The 15,173-nt window shown below is 41.5% G+C and overlaps 1 protein-coding gene and 1 long non-coding RNA gene across 8 annotated transcripts in view; one reads left to right on the top strand and one right to left on the bottom strand.

Moving 5' to 3' along the window:
• Nucleotides 1-14,382, top strand: part of RHBDL2 (rhomboid like 2) — a 54,770-nt gene extending 40,388 nt beyond the window's left edge. For 5 of the 7 annotated variants that reach the window (XM_045476812.1, XM_045476807.1, XM_045476808.1 and 2 more), the window contains 4 exons: nucleotides 4,501-4,601; nucleotides 7,068-7,128; nucleotides 11,110-11,171; nucleotides 12,395-12,961. In XM_045476812.1, the coding sequence (XP_045332768.1) occupies nucleotides 4,501-4,601; nucleotides 7,068-7,128; nucleotides 11,110-11,171; nucleotides 12,395-12,574 (404 nt within the window). In that variant the 3' untranslated portion in view covers nucleotides 12,575-12,961. Of the gene's footprint in view, nucleotides 1-4,500; nucleotides 4,602-7,067; nucleotides 7,129-11,109; nucleotides 11,172-12,394; nucleotides 12,962-14,155 lie in introns of those variants that run through there. The other 2 variants (XM_045476810.1, XM_045476811.1) reach the window with 2 other exon arrangements.
• The window catches only part of LOC123597663, a 28,595-nt gene continuing 17,543 nt past the window's right edge, over nucleotides 4,122-15,173 (bottom strand). The window contains exons 2-3 of the long non-coding RNA XR_006712201.1: nucleotides 8,156-8,312; nucleotides 4,122-4,781 (exon numbers count right to left, since the gene is read on the bottom strand). This is a non-coding gene — a long non-coding RNA (uncharacterized LOC123597663). The remainder of the gene's footprint in view (nucleotides 4,782-8,155; nucleotides 8,313-15,173) is intronic.

Genomic DNA, 15,173 nt, shown 5'->3' with positions numbered 1-15,173 from the left:
TTAATTAATGTTTTTATTTATTTTTGAGAGAAAGAGACAGGCAGAGTGCGATTGGGGGAGGGGCAGAGAGAGAGGGAGACACAGAATCCGAAGCAGGCCCCAGGGTCCAAGTTGTCAGTACAGAGCCCGACCTGGGGCTCGAACTCATGAACGGCGAGATCATGACCTGAGCCCAAGGCGGACACCCAACCGCCTGAGCCACGCAGGCGCCCCTCTTCTACAGGGATTTAAGTAATAAGTCAAAATCTTGTGGGTTCGACCATGTTCTTACCACTTCCGGTGCCCTTCATTCCTTTGTGTAATTCCGTATTTCCATCTGATATTTTTCCTTCTGCCTGAAGATTTCCTTTAACATTTCTTCTATGGGTCTGCTGGTTATCCATTCTTTCAGCCTTTGTGTGTCTGAAAAAAGTTCTTATTTTGCCTTCACTTTTGAAATATATTTTTACTCGGCATAGAATTCTAGCTTGACTGTACTTTTTGTTCAGTAGTTTAAAGACAGTGCTCTCCTATTTTCTCATTTGCATTATTTCCAATGAGAAATCTGCTACCTTTGTTCCTCAGTATGAAACATGTCTTTTTACTCTGGCTGCTTTTAAGATTTCCACTGCTTTTGAACAATTTGACTTTGTTGTGACCTGGTGTAGTTTTATTCATGTTTCCAGTGCTTAGAATTTGTTGAGATTCTTGGATTGGTGGGTTTATAGTTTTCATAAAACTTTGGAAACATTTTGGCCATAATTTCTTCAATTATTTTTTCTGTACGTGACTTCTCTCCTCTGCTTTGGGGACTCTAATTATGTATTTAATAGGCTGCTTAAAATCGACCCACAGATCATTGATGCTATATTTCTTTTTAAAAATATTATTCTCTGTGTTTCATGTTGGATGCTTTTAGTGCCATATCTTCATGTTTGCTAATCTTTTCTTCTGCAATGTCTAATCTGTAATTAAACTCAACCAGTTTATTTTTTTTCATCTTAGACATTATAGTTTTCTTTATTTTTAAAGGAAGTTTTATTTATTTATGTACATAATTAATCTCTACACCCAGTGTGGGGCTCGAACTCATGACTCTGAGATCAAGAGTCACATGCTCTTCTGACTGAGCCAGCCAGGTGCGTCAAGACACTGTAGTTTTCATCTTTAAAAGTTTGAGTGTTTTATATCTTGTATGTCTCTACTTAACTTTTGAACATATGGTATACAGTTGTAATAATTATTTATTAGCATTATCTGCTAAAACTTACACTTGTGTCAGTTTGGGGAGGTTTGAATTGATTGATTTTTCTCTTCATTATGGGTCGTAGTTTCCTGTTTCTTTGCATGTCTGATAGTTATTGTTTGGATGCTAGACATTTAACCTTTGGATGGTGAATATTACTGTATTCCTATAAATATCCCTTGAATGTGTTCTGGAACACGGTTACTTGGAAGTAGTTTGAAACCTTGATAAGATTTGCAAGGTGAAACTGTGTTTTTGAGTCATGTTTAGTGCTATTACCCACTACTGGTGCAGGACTCTTCTGTGTACTTTAACCAATGCCCCAAGAATTATGCAGTTTTCCAGCTTGGAAAGTTACTTAACCTCTCTGGTGCTGTGAGAGCAAAGCTACTTACTCTTCCCTTTACTCCTTTCTGGTGGAAGTTTCCTTGGCTCAGGTAGTTTCCTCACATGCTTCTCTCTGTGCAGCTCTTTTCCTCTCTGGTGGTCTCTCTTGCAAATTCCAGCTGCCTAGCACTATCTGGACTTTATTCATTTTTTAGTTATTTAATATTTGTTTTACTGTTTATTTTTGAGAGAGGGGGGGAGAGAGAGAGAGAGAGAGAGCACATGAGGGCAGGGGAGGAGCAGAGAAAGAGGGAGATGCAGAATCTGAAGCAGGCTCCAAGCTGCAGCTGTCAGCACAGAGCCCGACGTGGGATCTGAACCCATGAACCATGAGATCACGACCTGAGCTGAAGTCTGACGCTTAACTGACTGAGCCACCCAGTGCCCCTTATTTATTTATTTTTAATGTTTATTTATTTTTGAGAGAGAGAAAATGCGAACAGGGGAGGGGGAGAGAGAGAGGGAGACAGAGGATCTGAAGCAGGCTCCAAGGTGTCAGTGCAGAGTCCAACATGGGGCTCGAACCCTTGAACTGTGAGATCATGACCTAAGACAAAGTTGGACACTCAACCTACTGAGCCACTCAGGCACCCTACTATCTGGACTTCAAACTCTATCTCATCAACTTAAAGTTCACTGAGATCTACCTGGATTCCCCCTTCACACATTATAGCCTGTAATCCTCTCTCTCAAGGCAGTAAGCTGGGTGATCGGAAAATTCACCTCATTTATTTCTTGCCTCTGAGGGTTTACTGTCCTTTCTCATCTGATGTCCAATATTTTGGAGATCACTGTTTCATTTTGTCCAGTGCTTTTAACTGTTTCAAGCAGGAGAGAAAATCTTATTCTTGTTACTCCATCATGGCCAGAAGTGGACATTTGTATCTGTATTTTATTTTATTTATTTTTTCAAAGTTTATTTATTTTGAGAGAGAGAGAGTGACTGAGTGGGGGATGGGCAGAAAGAGAGAGAGAGAGAGAGAGAGAGAGAGAGAGAATCCCAAGCAGGCTCTGTGCCACCAGCCCAGAGCCCAATATGAGGCTCGAACCCACAAACCGTAAGATCATGACTTGAGCTGAAGTAGGTCATGTAACAAGTTGAGCCACCCCGGCACCCCTGTATCTGTATTTTATTTTATTTTATTTTTTGAGAGAGAGCATGAGTGGGGGGTGGTGGTGGTGGCGGGGCAGAGGATCCGAAGTGGGCTCTGCCCTGACAGCAGTGAGCCTGATGCAGGGCTCTAACTCACTAACCGCGAGATTATGCCAGAAGTCTGACGCTCAACCGACTGAGCCACCCAGGTGCCCTGTATCTGTATTTTAAAAATAAATTACTCATGTAATTAAGATGCAATCACTCCAATCCTAGTCTGAAGGTTAACATTTGAGGACCACTGCCCTAACCCTACTGGACTCAATGATCTTTAGTCATCCATATACCTTTGTTTCTATGCCTTTGCTTTTCCGGTTCCCTAAGTTCTGAATATTTTCTCCTCCTTTGTTTTCCTTCCAAATCTTAAAGGTATTTTAGGTTGTTTTTCTTTTTTTTTAATTTTTTAAACATTTATTCATTTTTGAGAGAGAGAGAGAGGGACAGAATGCTAGCAGGGTAGGGACAGAGAGAGAGGGAGACACAGAAACTGAGCAAGCCCCAGGCTCTGAGCTGTCAGCACAGAGCCTGACGTGGGGCTCGAACTTCCGAACAGTGACATCATGCCCTGAGCCGAAGTCGGTGCTTAACCGACTGAACCACCCAGGCGCCCCAAAGATATTTTAGAGTTTAACCAAAATGTTATCTCCTCCTTCTCAGAGTGCCAGGGCCTCCACACCTCTGCTGAAAAAACCATTCCTTCCTAAGTGCTTCCATAGCAAATTCATCACATTTAAGAAATCACAGTAGTTGTTTTATTCTGCATCTTATGGTAATTGTTTACTCCCCTGTTTGTAGGATTCCTAAGGCCACTTTGTCTTTCTTGCACGAAGTAGGTATCACATAGTATCCTAAGGAATGAAGGAAGGTCTTCAAAGCAAAAAATCGAGTAGTAGAACCGAGCGGTACAGAGAGAACATCTTAGAGTTTGCATAAAGTGGTTTTAAAGCCTTTTTTGGGTTAGTAAACAGTTTCATCTTTCTTGGTGGATCTGATTGAATGCTGTGTTGAGAAGGGTTCCGAGGCTACATCTTGACTCCATGAGAAAGCTAGCCATTAGATAACAAAATGTTGGAATATCGGGGAGCTTGGGAGGCTCAGTCGGTTGAGTGTCCGACTTTGGCTCATGGCATGATCTCTGGGTTCATGAGTTTGGGCCCTGCACCAGGCTCCCTGCTGTCAGGGCAGAGCTTGTTCCCTTCTCTCTCTGCTCCTCTTGCTTTCTCTCTCTCTCTCTCTCTCTCTCAAAAGTAAACAAACATTTTAAAAAATGTTGGAATGTCTCAGGTATTTTGATAGTTTTGGCTAAAGGTATGCAATATTTTGAAACAATAACTAATAAGTACATAACACGTCAGGCAGTGTTTACATCAACTAATTTACTTCCCCGACAATGCATTGAGGTAAGTTCTATTAATATCTCCATTTTTTAGGGAAACGAAGGCGCAGAGAGGTTAAGAAACTCGCTCAAGCCACACAGCTGGTAATTCTGGCTCCAGAGCACCAGAGTCTGTGCTTTTTGTTCTTGTTATTCTGTCTTCATGTTGTTTAATATTTCAGAAAAAATGGAGGTAGTTAGCCCACACGTCTATACCTTTATAGTATGGAAGGGACGAACAGAATAAATTTGTTGCTTGTTAATATGGTAATGGTCCAAACGTCCCAACTTCTACATTATAGATTTGCTTTTCATGATTCTTACAGTTATGTCTGATCCTTTGTGTTTTTCTTTCTTTAGGGTCCCTTGCCAGCTCCATTTTCGACCCACTCAGATATCTTGTGGGTGCTTCAGGAGGAGTCTATGCCCTGATGGGAGGCTATTTTATGAATGTTCTAGTGGTAAGAACTTTGGGAATGGAATCTATGGACTTTTTTCTTTTAAACGATAACTGGTATTTGGGAATCATGGTATCTTCATTTATCAGTATTCGCGGAGCACTTATCTTCCTTCTTGGCACCAGAATTTTTCTTTCATCTTTCATCTTTATTTTTATTTCCTGACCTCAAAAATTACGCATACTAAAAAAAAAAAATTTAGTTGAAAAATAGAAAGTCAAAATCTCTAACACAGTATCTGTTAACAGTTTCATATACCTCCTTTCAGACCTTTTTCTTTTCTTTTCTTTTTTTAATGTTTATTTTGGAGGGAGGGGTGGGAGAAGAGCAGAGATGGGGAGACAGAGGATCCGAAGTGGGCTCTGTGCTGTTAGCATGTGGGGCTTGATCTCATGACCTGAGCCGAAGTTGGATGCTTAACTGACTGAGCCACCCAGGCACCCCTCAAACCTTGTTCTGTCTGTATTCAAAATCCTGCCAAAATTAAGGCTACCAAAATGGACCAACTCTTAAAGATACTGTTGTACATCTTAATGTAGAATTATCTTGGCCCCATCTACCCATATCAGTACACAGAAATCCACTGCAGCCTGTTCAAGGGCTCCAGAGCATACTGTATAGCTGTATCCTGATTTAATCCTTCACCGAAAAAAAAATTGAGGTGACTAGCTTCTCACACTTGTAGATAATGCTGTAAGAATGTTCTCTTATATTTATCTCTTTGTATTTGTGATTTTTTTTTTAAGATAAATTCCTAGAAGTGGATTTATTGGATGAAGGCTTTACATTTTCATAGATAAATGCTAACTTGCCCTCCAAAGTTGGCATACCATGTTATACTCCCGTGGTATAGTATGTGTGAATGCCAACCACTTTTATTTATTTATTTATTTATTTATTTATTTATTTATTTTGAGAGAGAGAGAGAGAGAGAGCGAGCAGGGAGGGAGGAGAGAGGGACAAAGAGAGAGGCAGAAAGAGAATTTTAAGCAGGCTTCATGTTCAATGTGGAGCCCAACTCAGGGCTCTATCCAACAACCCTGGGATCATGACCTAAGCCGAAATCAAGAGTCGGACACTCAGCCAACTAAGCGACCAAGGCGCCCTGCCAACCACTTTGTCAAAACAGCCTCAGCCTAGTGTTAAATCCTGATTAGTTGTTAACCCGTTAACCACATAGGTATACTTTAAAAATATTCTAGGAGGAAAAATATGAAGCAGTTATAAAACTATTCCACAAATATGTCATTTAGAAAAGTGTTTTTCAAACTTTGGATTGCAATCCCATTAGTGGTTTGAACATAGTTTCAGGGATTGTGACCAAAAATTAAACAAAAAGAGGGGCACCTGGCTGGCTCAGTTGGTAGAGCGTGCAATTCTCAGTCTTAGGGTCATGAGTTCAAGCCTCATGCTGGGGATGGAGCCTACTTGGAAAAAAAATAAGAAAGTAAATAAAATAATTTAAAAAATTTAGTTTATAGCACACGTAATACTGTTTGATTTATATGTGTCCTGGATTTTTATGCAAATTGTTTCCTACTGTAGGTTGTGACCCCAACAGTTTGAAAATAATTGATTTAGAATAAACATGGATATTTCACTATCTTTACTCTTCAGGAAGAGAATTAATAACTTGGAAGGGAGATGTAACTCAATAAATTTTAAAGTGGAGATATCTTTTTTTTTTTAATGTTTATTTATTTCTGAGGCAGAGAGAGACAGAGCATGAGTGGGGGAAAGGCAGAGAGAGAGGGAGACACAGAAGCAGAAGCAGGCTCCAGGCTCTGAGCTGTCAGCACGGAGCCCGACGTGGGGCTCGAACCCATGAACTGTGAGATCATGACCTGAGCCAGTCCTTCGCTCAATCGACTGAGCCACCCAGGCGCCCCAAAAGTGGAGATATCTTTCTGACTCAGCAGTTCTTTGGTAACACAGGAGGATACTGTAAACTGGATTGAGATTTTTCAAAGCTAAAACTTTATTTTTTTTAACCAATATTTTAAATTTGGGGGAAATTATCTAAAAAAATTAAGGTAATACTCAAAGTTTAGTTGACCCTTAGCTAGCCCCTATTTGGAAAGAGGATAAAGCATCGAATGTATATTAACAAAAAAAATCATATTTTCTCAGACTTAGTTTGACATCTATATCTATCAATCATCTCTCTAACTATGACATGTTAAGTGTTGATTTCATATTATTTATATTTAGATTATTTCCTGCTAATTCAGTTATGTGTAGTTTATATCACAGAGTTAAATATCATGCTTCATTTTGTTCTCCAAAGGGCACCACCCTTGTACTTCCCAAATGCGTTTGAAAACTGGGCTGTTGCCGTGTTTCTTTATTTTGTAAATACTGGACACTGAAACTTTAAACAAAAAAGTAGATGAAGAGAGAGCACAGTTGGGGTTTCACTTGCCAACAGATAGCTCGTATTATGACTGTTATTATTTATCTCTTTGCAAGAATTTTCGAGAAATGATCCCTGCCTTTGGAATTGTCAGACTCCTGATCATCATCCTCATAAGTAAGTTTGTTTTGTGAACACTTCGCACCTTCCATTTTATTGGTTTGCCCTCCAGGAGGCCTCAGGCTTCCTAAACACTGGCAAGGAGTGACAAAGAATTGTGGCTCCCTAGCCTTAAGCAGAAAGGTAAATGGAGGAGTTTTCACAGAGCTTCATGGGTGGTTTTTAGCGGTGCCTCAGTAATGAGGTTTTGCTTTTTTGTTTCTTTCTGGAGTGGGGGAAGTCAAGAGAGTCAGATATTTTGTCTACTTCAACCACAATAACTTCCTGTTTTATATTCTGGATTTTTCTCATTCGTACATTGGATTCTGTATATGATCTTGTCTGAGGAGGGAAAGCTTGAAAACCACTGACCTAATCTATTTTTTCTTCAATTTCTAAATTCTCAGATTAAAAACAAACAAACAAACAAACAAAAAACCCCAAACAGATCTAGGATCCAAGCATGGGGTGCTGGCTGAGGGCTGAAGACAGGAGCAGGGGGTGAAGGATTTGAGAGGTCAGGGAACTAGCAGGACGGCGGATGTGGCTTTGGAAATCTCCAAGAATTACAGTAGAGAATTACATGCTGAAAAAATTTAGGAAGAGTGCTCAGTCTGGAGTGGAGGTGGAAATTTTAGCCGGGTCTGAACGTCAGGGGGGATCTTGGGTGGTGGCGGGGACACACTGGGTAGAAGACAAAGGGAGCCAAGGCGAGCTGGGGCCTTGTGTCTCTGAACCTGCTCCAGCTGAAGCCGGAGCCGCACAGAGGGTGTGGGGAGAAGGCAGACCCGGGGGTTGGACTGTAGGCTCATACTTGATGGCCAACACGGAGGTGACGCTTGATAAAACCCAAGATCTGGGCCGTCCCCATGGTAAGCAAAAATGGTTCTGCTAATTGGTATCGAGTTCAATTATCCACATTGCTGGGAACAGGGCCAACTACCTCTGAGGAAAGAGACTAAATCCAGTTTATGGACAGTTTAGCTGTAAAAACAGTATTTCATCCTGGGAGAAGATAAGTGACTTGTTTATAGCTTATACATACTCTCTATACTATTTTTGTCCGTGGGAAGCTGAAAATGTGAGGTAAAGTTGTGAGCACAGAAAGGAGAGTGAGCGCCTGGGGTCAGTGAGGAGAGTTGCTGTGGAGAGAGCGGTCACCTGAGCTGTTGAGCGTCACTATCAGGACCAAGGGACAAGTCCTGTGACAAAAAAAAAAAAAAAAATGTTGCTACACACAGGTTACCTGGGTTTCAGTCTGTTTCTTTTAGGTAATTATGAATGACTTTTGTAAAATGAGCCTCAAACCCTTGATGGGGAAATGGTTTTAATACTCTTCAATGTTGGAGTAAAAACCCTTTCCTCATGCACAGGGAATCTCCAAAAATAGTTTATGTAACATTTTGTCATTCCCAAGGGAAGTAATAAAGCGGCTTCTTTATCTTACAGAGGAGGTAAGAGCCGCTAATGTTAGCCTTCCCCACCTCCTGGCACGCTTCATTTCTAAAGATTCTTCCGCCTGGTTTGCCTACTATTAAAGATGAGAAAAGTTAACACACGCCAGATTAACAAAACACAAGTACAGTTTTATTTTAAACCTGTTTCCTTGCGAAATGTATAGTTTTAAAACAAAATGTTTAAAAACTGGTAAATATTATTCTTAACTGTGAAGGACAGTTGGCCTGGCCTTGAGGACCTTCCTTCCTGAAGCATTATTTGTTGGATATGTCTTCTAACAAAGCAACTGAGCTAACCTTTGGAAAAAAGAAAGCTCACATTTTCTCTCTTCGAAAAAATCAGCATAAAGGCAACTCTTTTAAAATTAGTGACAAACTTTTAGCAAGGACAATAACTTGGTTCATTGGAATAGGGGCTTCTTTTCAGGTGGGAAGACATGTCTCAGTGTAGAGACTGCAGCAAGGCAGAAGCAAACTCCCCTAGGAAGCAGAAAGAGCTAGGCAGAGATCTGCAGGAAGGACATGATCAGAGAGAAATAGATTGGAGAAACTGACATGCTGAGGGTTACAAAAGCTTTTTGAAAGGAGGCTTCCCACTGTGCAAGACTAGACCAGAGGAACTGTTTCCAGTTGTTACCCCCTCCTCCAGTGGTTTTCTTCCACTTTTCTAGTTCTATCTCTGTTATTTATACTGGATTAAGAAATTCAAATGATTGAAAATAGGACACAGCCACATTTATCCAGCATTTATGTGTACTAGTCATTTATAGTTAAATTGAATACTTCCTCGACCTCAATTCCTGTCTAGTCACTTGAACGCTGATCAATACGGTATTGAAAGGGGAACTGGGCAGAACACATGGTCCTGATGCTATTTTCCCAAAGGCAAGGACTGGGTCTTTCCATCTCCGAGGACACAGTGGTTCACTAAGTGGAGCACAGGGAGTTGCGGTGTGGAATGTGACAGCTGCATGAGATGTTTCCAAGTGCAGGGCACATGGAGGGTGGACTTCTAGGCCAAGAAACCCCAGGAGCTCTTTCTGCATCATGGATCTGACTTATTTGAAGAATGTCTAAGTTCTGGGCTCTCACTGTTCCACTGGAGAATGTGGACTCATTTCCTTTCTTGGCCTGGTGGTTCTTAGAGGCAGTTGGTGCGGTGGGTGAGAGGCAAGCCTCCATAGCCAGACTTCTTTTTTTTTTTTTTTTTTTTAACGTTTATTTATTATTGAGAGAGAGACACACATACACAGAGCATGAGCAGGGGAGGGGCAGACACAGAATCCGAAGCAGGCTCCAGGCTCTGAGCTGTCAGCACAGAGCCCGACGCAGGGCTCGAACTCACAAACCGCGAGATCATGACCTGAGCTGAAGTCGGACGCTCAACCGACTGAGCCACCCAGGCGCCCCTCCATAGACAGACTTCTTAAGGTTCAAATCCTGCCCTTGCCTCTGAGCTGTGTGGCCTTGGACAAGCACTTACCCTCTGTGTTTTTGTTTCCTTATGTATAAGATGCCACGGTAATTCCTCACTTGGATTACGGCAATATCAATAATCTAGGTGGTCTTCCTGCCCCTGGCCTTGCTCCTTTACGCTCTTTCCTATATAGCAGCCAGAATGATCTTTTAAAAGCGTAAGTCGGATCATATCACTCCTGTGCTCAAAGGCTTTCAAAGGTTTCCTACCACTTGGAGTCAAAGTCCTTACACTGGCTCCTTAAAGGCCTTCCATGATTGGTCCCCCGCCCCTCACCTATAATTTTATCCCAAACTGTAGTCTAGAATCACCTGGAGGTCTTGTTAAAACAGATTTCTGAGCCTCATCTTCAGAGTTTCTGGTTCAATAAGGCTGGGGGTGGGCCTGAGAATTTCAATGTTTAGTAAGTTCCCAGGTGAATGTTAATGCTTGGAGGGGCAGGGAATCATGCTTTGAAAACCACCCATCCAGCCAGCAACTCTGCTTTGGGATTCCTCCAGCACCCCAGGCACATTTCCTGCCTCAGGGACTTTGCACCTGCTCTTCCCTCTGCCTGGAAGACTCTTATTTCAGATGTCAGCATGGCTTGCTCTCTTATCTCCCTCAAATGTCATATTCTCAGTGAGACTGTCCCCGACTCTGTTAAAAATTACACCCTACTCCCAGCATTCCTAATCCTCCTTCCTCTCATTGCATTTTCTCTATAGCCCTTACCACCATTTGATGTATTGTGTGTTTTACTTATTTGTGTGCCTCCCCCGCGAGACTGTCAGCTCCATGAGGCAGGGCTGTTCACTGCAGTATCTCTACCACCTTCTCTGGCACAGAGAAGATAACCAATAAATACTTGTTGGATGAATACATCTGTAAAATGGGATAGTGATATACTTATTTCCTAGGGTTGTTGTGAGGATTAGTGAATACTCATAAGGTTCTTACTACAGCACCTGGCACAGAGTAAGTCTCCATAAATGTTAGCAGCTACCATTGTCAGAAAGGAATCAAAAACATCTGGTGCACTATTGTGGCGATTCTGGGGCTTCACCAGGTTGTTTTTCTTTCTAGTTGTGTCGGATATGGGATTTGCTCTCTACAGAAGGTTCTTTGTCCCTGCAAATGGGTCACCGGTGAGTTCAGTTTATTATCATTATTATTTTAAGTTTATTTTGAGAGGGAGTAGCAGTGGAGAGAGAGAGAGAGAGAGAGAGAGAGAATCCCACGCAGGCTCCATGTTGTCAGCGCAGAGCCCGACTCGGGTTTTTTTTTTTTTTTTTTAATTTTTTTTTTTCCAACGTTTATTTATTTTTGGGACAGAGAGAGACAGAGCATGAACAGGGGAGGGGCAGAGAGAGAGGGAGACACAGAATCGGAAACAGGCTCCAGGCTCTGAGCCATCAGCCCAGAGCCTGACGCGGGGCTCGAACTCACGGACCGCGAGACTGTGACCTGGCTGAAGTCGGACGCTTAACCGACTGCGCCACCCAGGTGCCCCCCGACTCGGGGTTTTATCTCACGAACTCGTGAGATCATGACCTGAGCCGAAATCAGGAGTCATACGCTCAACTGGCTGAGCCACCCAGGCGCCACCAGCTTATTATTTTTTTAAGTGAAAATTGTTTATCAGTAGCTTAAAAGGGTCAGCAAATGGGGACAACAAGACTATGACTTAGGGCAGCCAAATTTCCATTTGGAAGTTAAGCAAATTCCTGAAGACTTTTGGATTGTCCTTTTCACTTAACTGTCTCAGAGCCCTGACGTCGGCTCTGCTTCCCTGCACCTGACCTACGGGTGGCTATTGGTAGCGAAACAGGAGAGAAGGGATTTTACTGTCCCTAGAGAATAAAAAGCAGATTGAAAACAGCAAAGAAAATTTGGGTCTGGATGAATTTGCAATACAAAGAAAACTGACAAAGATTTCCAGTTTCGTGGTGATTAGTTTTTGAATTTGGTAGTTTGTTTGCATATTTGTGTGTATATTATCTATGTTCTCATTCTGACATTCCATTTATGTGGGGTCAGACAGCGCTCCCACAGAGATCCCTTGTGGCGATGCAACACATTCTCTCAGGATTATGTAGAACCATCCCCAATGCGATGATGATAGAGAATGAGAAACACGGCTCTCTTGTGTACTCGGAGAGTTGATGAAATAACATGTTTTAGCTTTGTATGTTTTTAGAACATCTCTTTGCACATGCAGCTTTGTGTCTCTTTGGCCTCACTGCCTTGTTCCTCAGGCTTTTAATGCTCTTGTTTGACTCTGATGGTACTTGTTTTTTTAGAGATGCAATTGAAATATGCAATTAGCATGTTCTTCACTTATTTCCATTTCTTCCCCCTTCCTCCCAAGGTGTCTTTTGCAGCCCACATTGCGGGTGGATTCGCTGGAATGTCCATAGGTTACACTGTGTTCAGCTGCTTTGATAAGGCACTGCTGAAGGACCCAAGATTTTGGATAGCAATTGCAGCTTATTCAGCGTGTGTCTTATTTGCTGTGTTTTTCAACATTTTCCTGTCCCCAGCAAACTGACCTGCCTCTAGTCTAAGCCAAATAATGAAAAGAGCTATCTGGGAAAAAAAAAAAAAAAACTGAAGTCTACGAAGAGACAGAGAAGTCCTTGCAAATGCTAACAGTTTTATAAAGAGGTCAAAACATGATTCAAGTCATCAGTTGCAAAGACTGTTTACAAAGGAATCAGGGTTAGGGAAGGGGCTTCTGAATGCAGAGGGAGGGAAAAGGAAGAGAGAAAAGGGGAGGGACAGAAAAAGCAGGGGTTGGCTCTTTCCAGACATGCGGTGTGCATTGTATGTATCCTCTAAAAGAGACTTGGTCTCCTTGGAGGATATATTGTAGAGACTGCTTGATATAATCCACAAATACTGTACTGTGCTGATAATAAAAACTTTTTGTACCTGTGCCAGACTATTGATAATCACTTTCAATCACCTTTGGGGTGGATGAGGTGCTTTATATACATTATTGCTAATCTTTTCAACAACCCAGAAAGGTGGCTATTACTCTGCATCTAGAGAGGAGGACATGGAAACTCATTTAAAAAAAAAAAGAAAATCAAGTAACTTGTCTAGGAGGGAGCAGGATTTAAAGGTTGGTAATGACTCAAAAGCCCATACTATCCTTCCTTACTGGTCTAATGATGCTGTGTTCCCCAAACACTTAACGTTGAGAGTATCTTGGAGTATACGAACAAACATTACTGAGAGCACCCCATGAATGGTAGAAATACCTTATAAAAGAAGACTGAAAATTTCCCGGACTGCTAGTTTAAGATTCTAGAAGTATGTCTAGGATCCCAAGGGACCTAGAACTAGCTTTCTTGTGCACACTGGGTACCTGGACTTTTGGTATTCTCACCCATAAGATATTTTCATCCTTTCCATGGCTGGTGGCTTTCCTGGGAGTGGGCAGAATTTATTTACAAAAGGTAAAATGTCATGTCTGAAAGCTGAGTAGCCTGTCTCCTTTCCTATTATAGAACCTGGATTGTTGGCCATTCTCTTTCCAAAATGGTAGTTTGGGGCCACCTGAACACAGGGAATACATGTTTTTTTCTTTCATCATTGACCTGTTTCATTATTTATTTATTAAAATTAAAAAAAAATGTTTATTTTTGAGAGACAGAGACAGAGGTGAGCAGGAGAGGGGAAGAGAGAGAGGGAGACACAGAATATGAAGCAAGCTCCAGGCTCTGAGCTGTCAGCACAGAGCCTGACGTGGGCCATGAACCTTTGAACCCACCAACTGCGAGATCATAACCTGAGCCGAAGTTGGACACTTAACCGACCGAGCTACCCGGGTGCCCCAACATGTCTTATTTATAAACAACTAGCTAAACACGTTGCTATATTCTGAAAGGAGCATCCATACTTACTTAGATATATTGAGAAAAGTAGTTCAACATTTTGAGAAAAACGGATCTGAGATTTGTTAAAAACATATTCTTTGAGCGTGAGAATATGCATGTGTTTTTGCTTAAACAAAGATTCGAACAAGAACTTAAAAGATAAGAGTCCCTTTTATCTTCCCGTCCCAAACCCTGCTCTTCTCCCTTGGTGGTGACCGATGTCAACAGCTGGGTGTGTATTCTTGCAGACCTTTTTCTGTCCAGCGTGTGCAGAAAGGATTTCGTTGATGCCTAATCACTCACTGCGCTGAATGGCACTGAATCTGCTCTGTACCCCCAAAGGGACAAGTTCAGAAAACAAGTTGAAGATGACTGTGATCGAACTTCGAAGGAGAATTTGCTTCTCGGATTTACCTCAACTAAGCTTTGGGTTAATCTCTCTGTTTTAGCTAATTAAATATACATATGAAATGTATGTTTTAACGAGATAAGTGAGATTATACTACATGGATTGTTCGGTCACTTGCTTTACAATGTGACATAGGGACCCTATTTTCGGAGTTGCTGAGTGAGAAAGTTGTACTGTAGTTATTTAACCACGTCTCTACTGGACATTGAAGTTGCTGCTTTTGTACTATTGTCTACAGTGCTAGGTGACCTTCCTAGTACATGCAGTGTGTCTTTGAGTATGTTTGCTGAGTGAATATTTTGAACATCCAGAAGCAGAAATGCTATGTTAATTTTGATAGATTTTGGGGGCACGTGGGTGGCTCAGTTGGTTGAGTGTCCGACTCTTGAACTCAGCTCAGGTCTTTTTTTTTTTTTTTTAAGTTTATTTATTTATTTTGAGAACTCAGCTCAGGTCTTGATCTTAGGGTTGTTGAGTTCAAGCCCTGCGTTGAGCATGGAGCCTACTTAAAACAACACCAATGACAAACAAAAAACCAACAAAAAACTGCCTTTTAAGTAGCTGCATCCATTTGTTGACAGTATATGATAGTAACAGATTCCTTACACTCGTGCCAAGAGCAGGTATGTCTTTGAAAAAGACGTCAGCCCAGAACCCACTTTGGATCCTGTGTCTCCCTCTCTCTCTGCCTCGACCCTGCTTGTGTTCTCTCTCACTCGCTCTCTCTCTCTCTAAAATAAAACATTAAGATGAAATAGCCAATGTCTAAAAAAATTTGCACTTTTGATAGTTAAAGAAATACTTCATTTAAATTTGTATTTGACTACTAATGAGGCTTAGTGTTTTTCAAGTTTATT

Source organism: Leopardus geoffroyi, chromosome C1, assembly GCF_018350155.1.
Source record: "Leopardus geoffroyi isolate Oge1 chromosome C1, O.geoffroyi_Oge1_pat1.0, whole genome shotgun sequence".
Taxonomy (NCBI): Eukaryota; Metazoa; Chordata; class Mammalia; order Carnivora; family Felidae; genus Leopardus; species Leopardus geoffroyi.
This window is presented reverse-complemented; position numbering and strand designations above follow the sequence as displayed.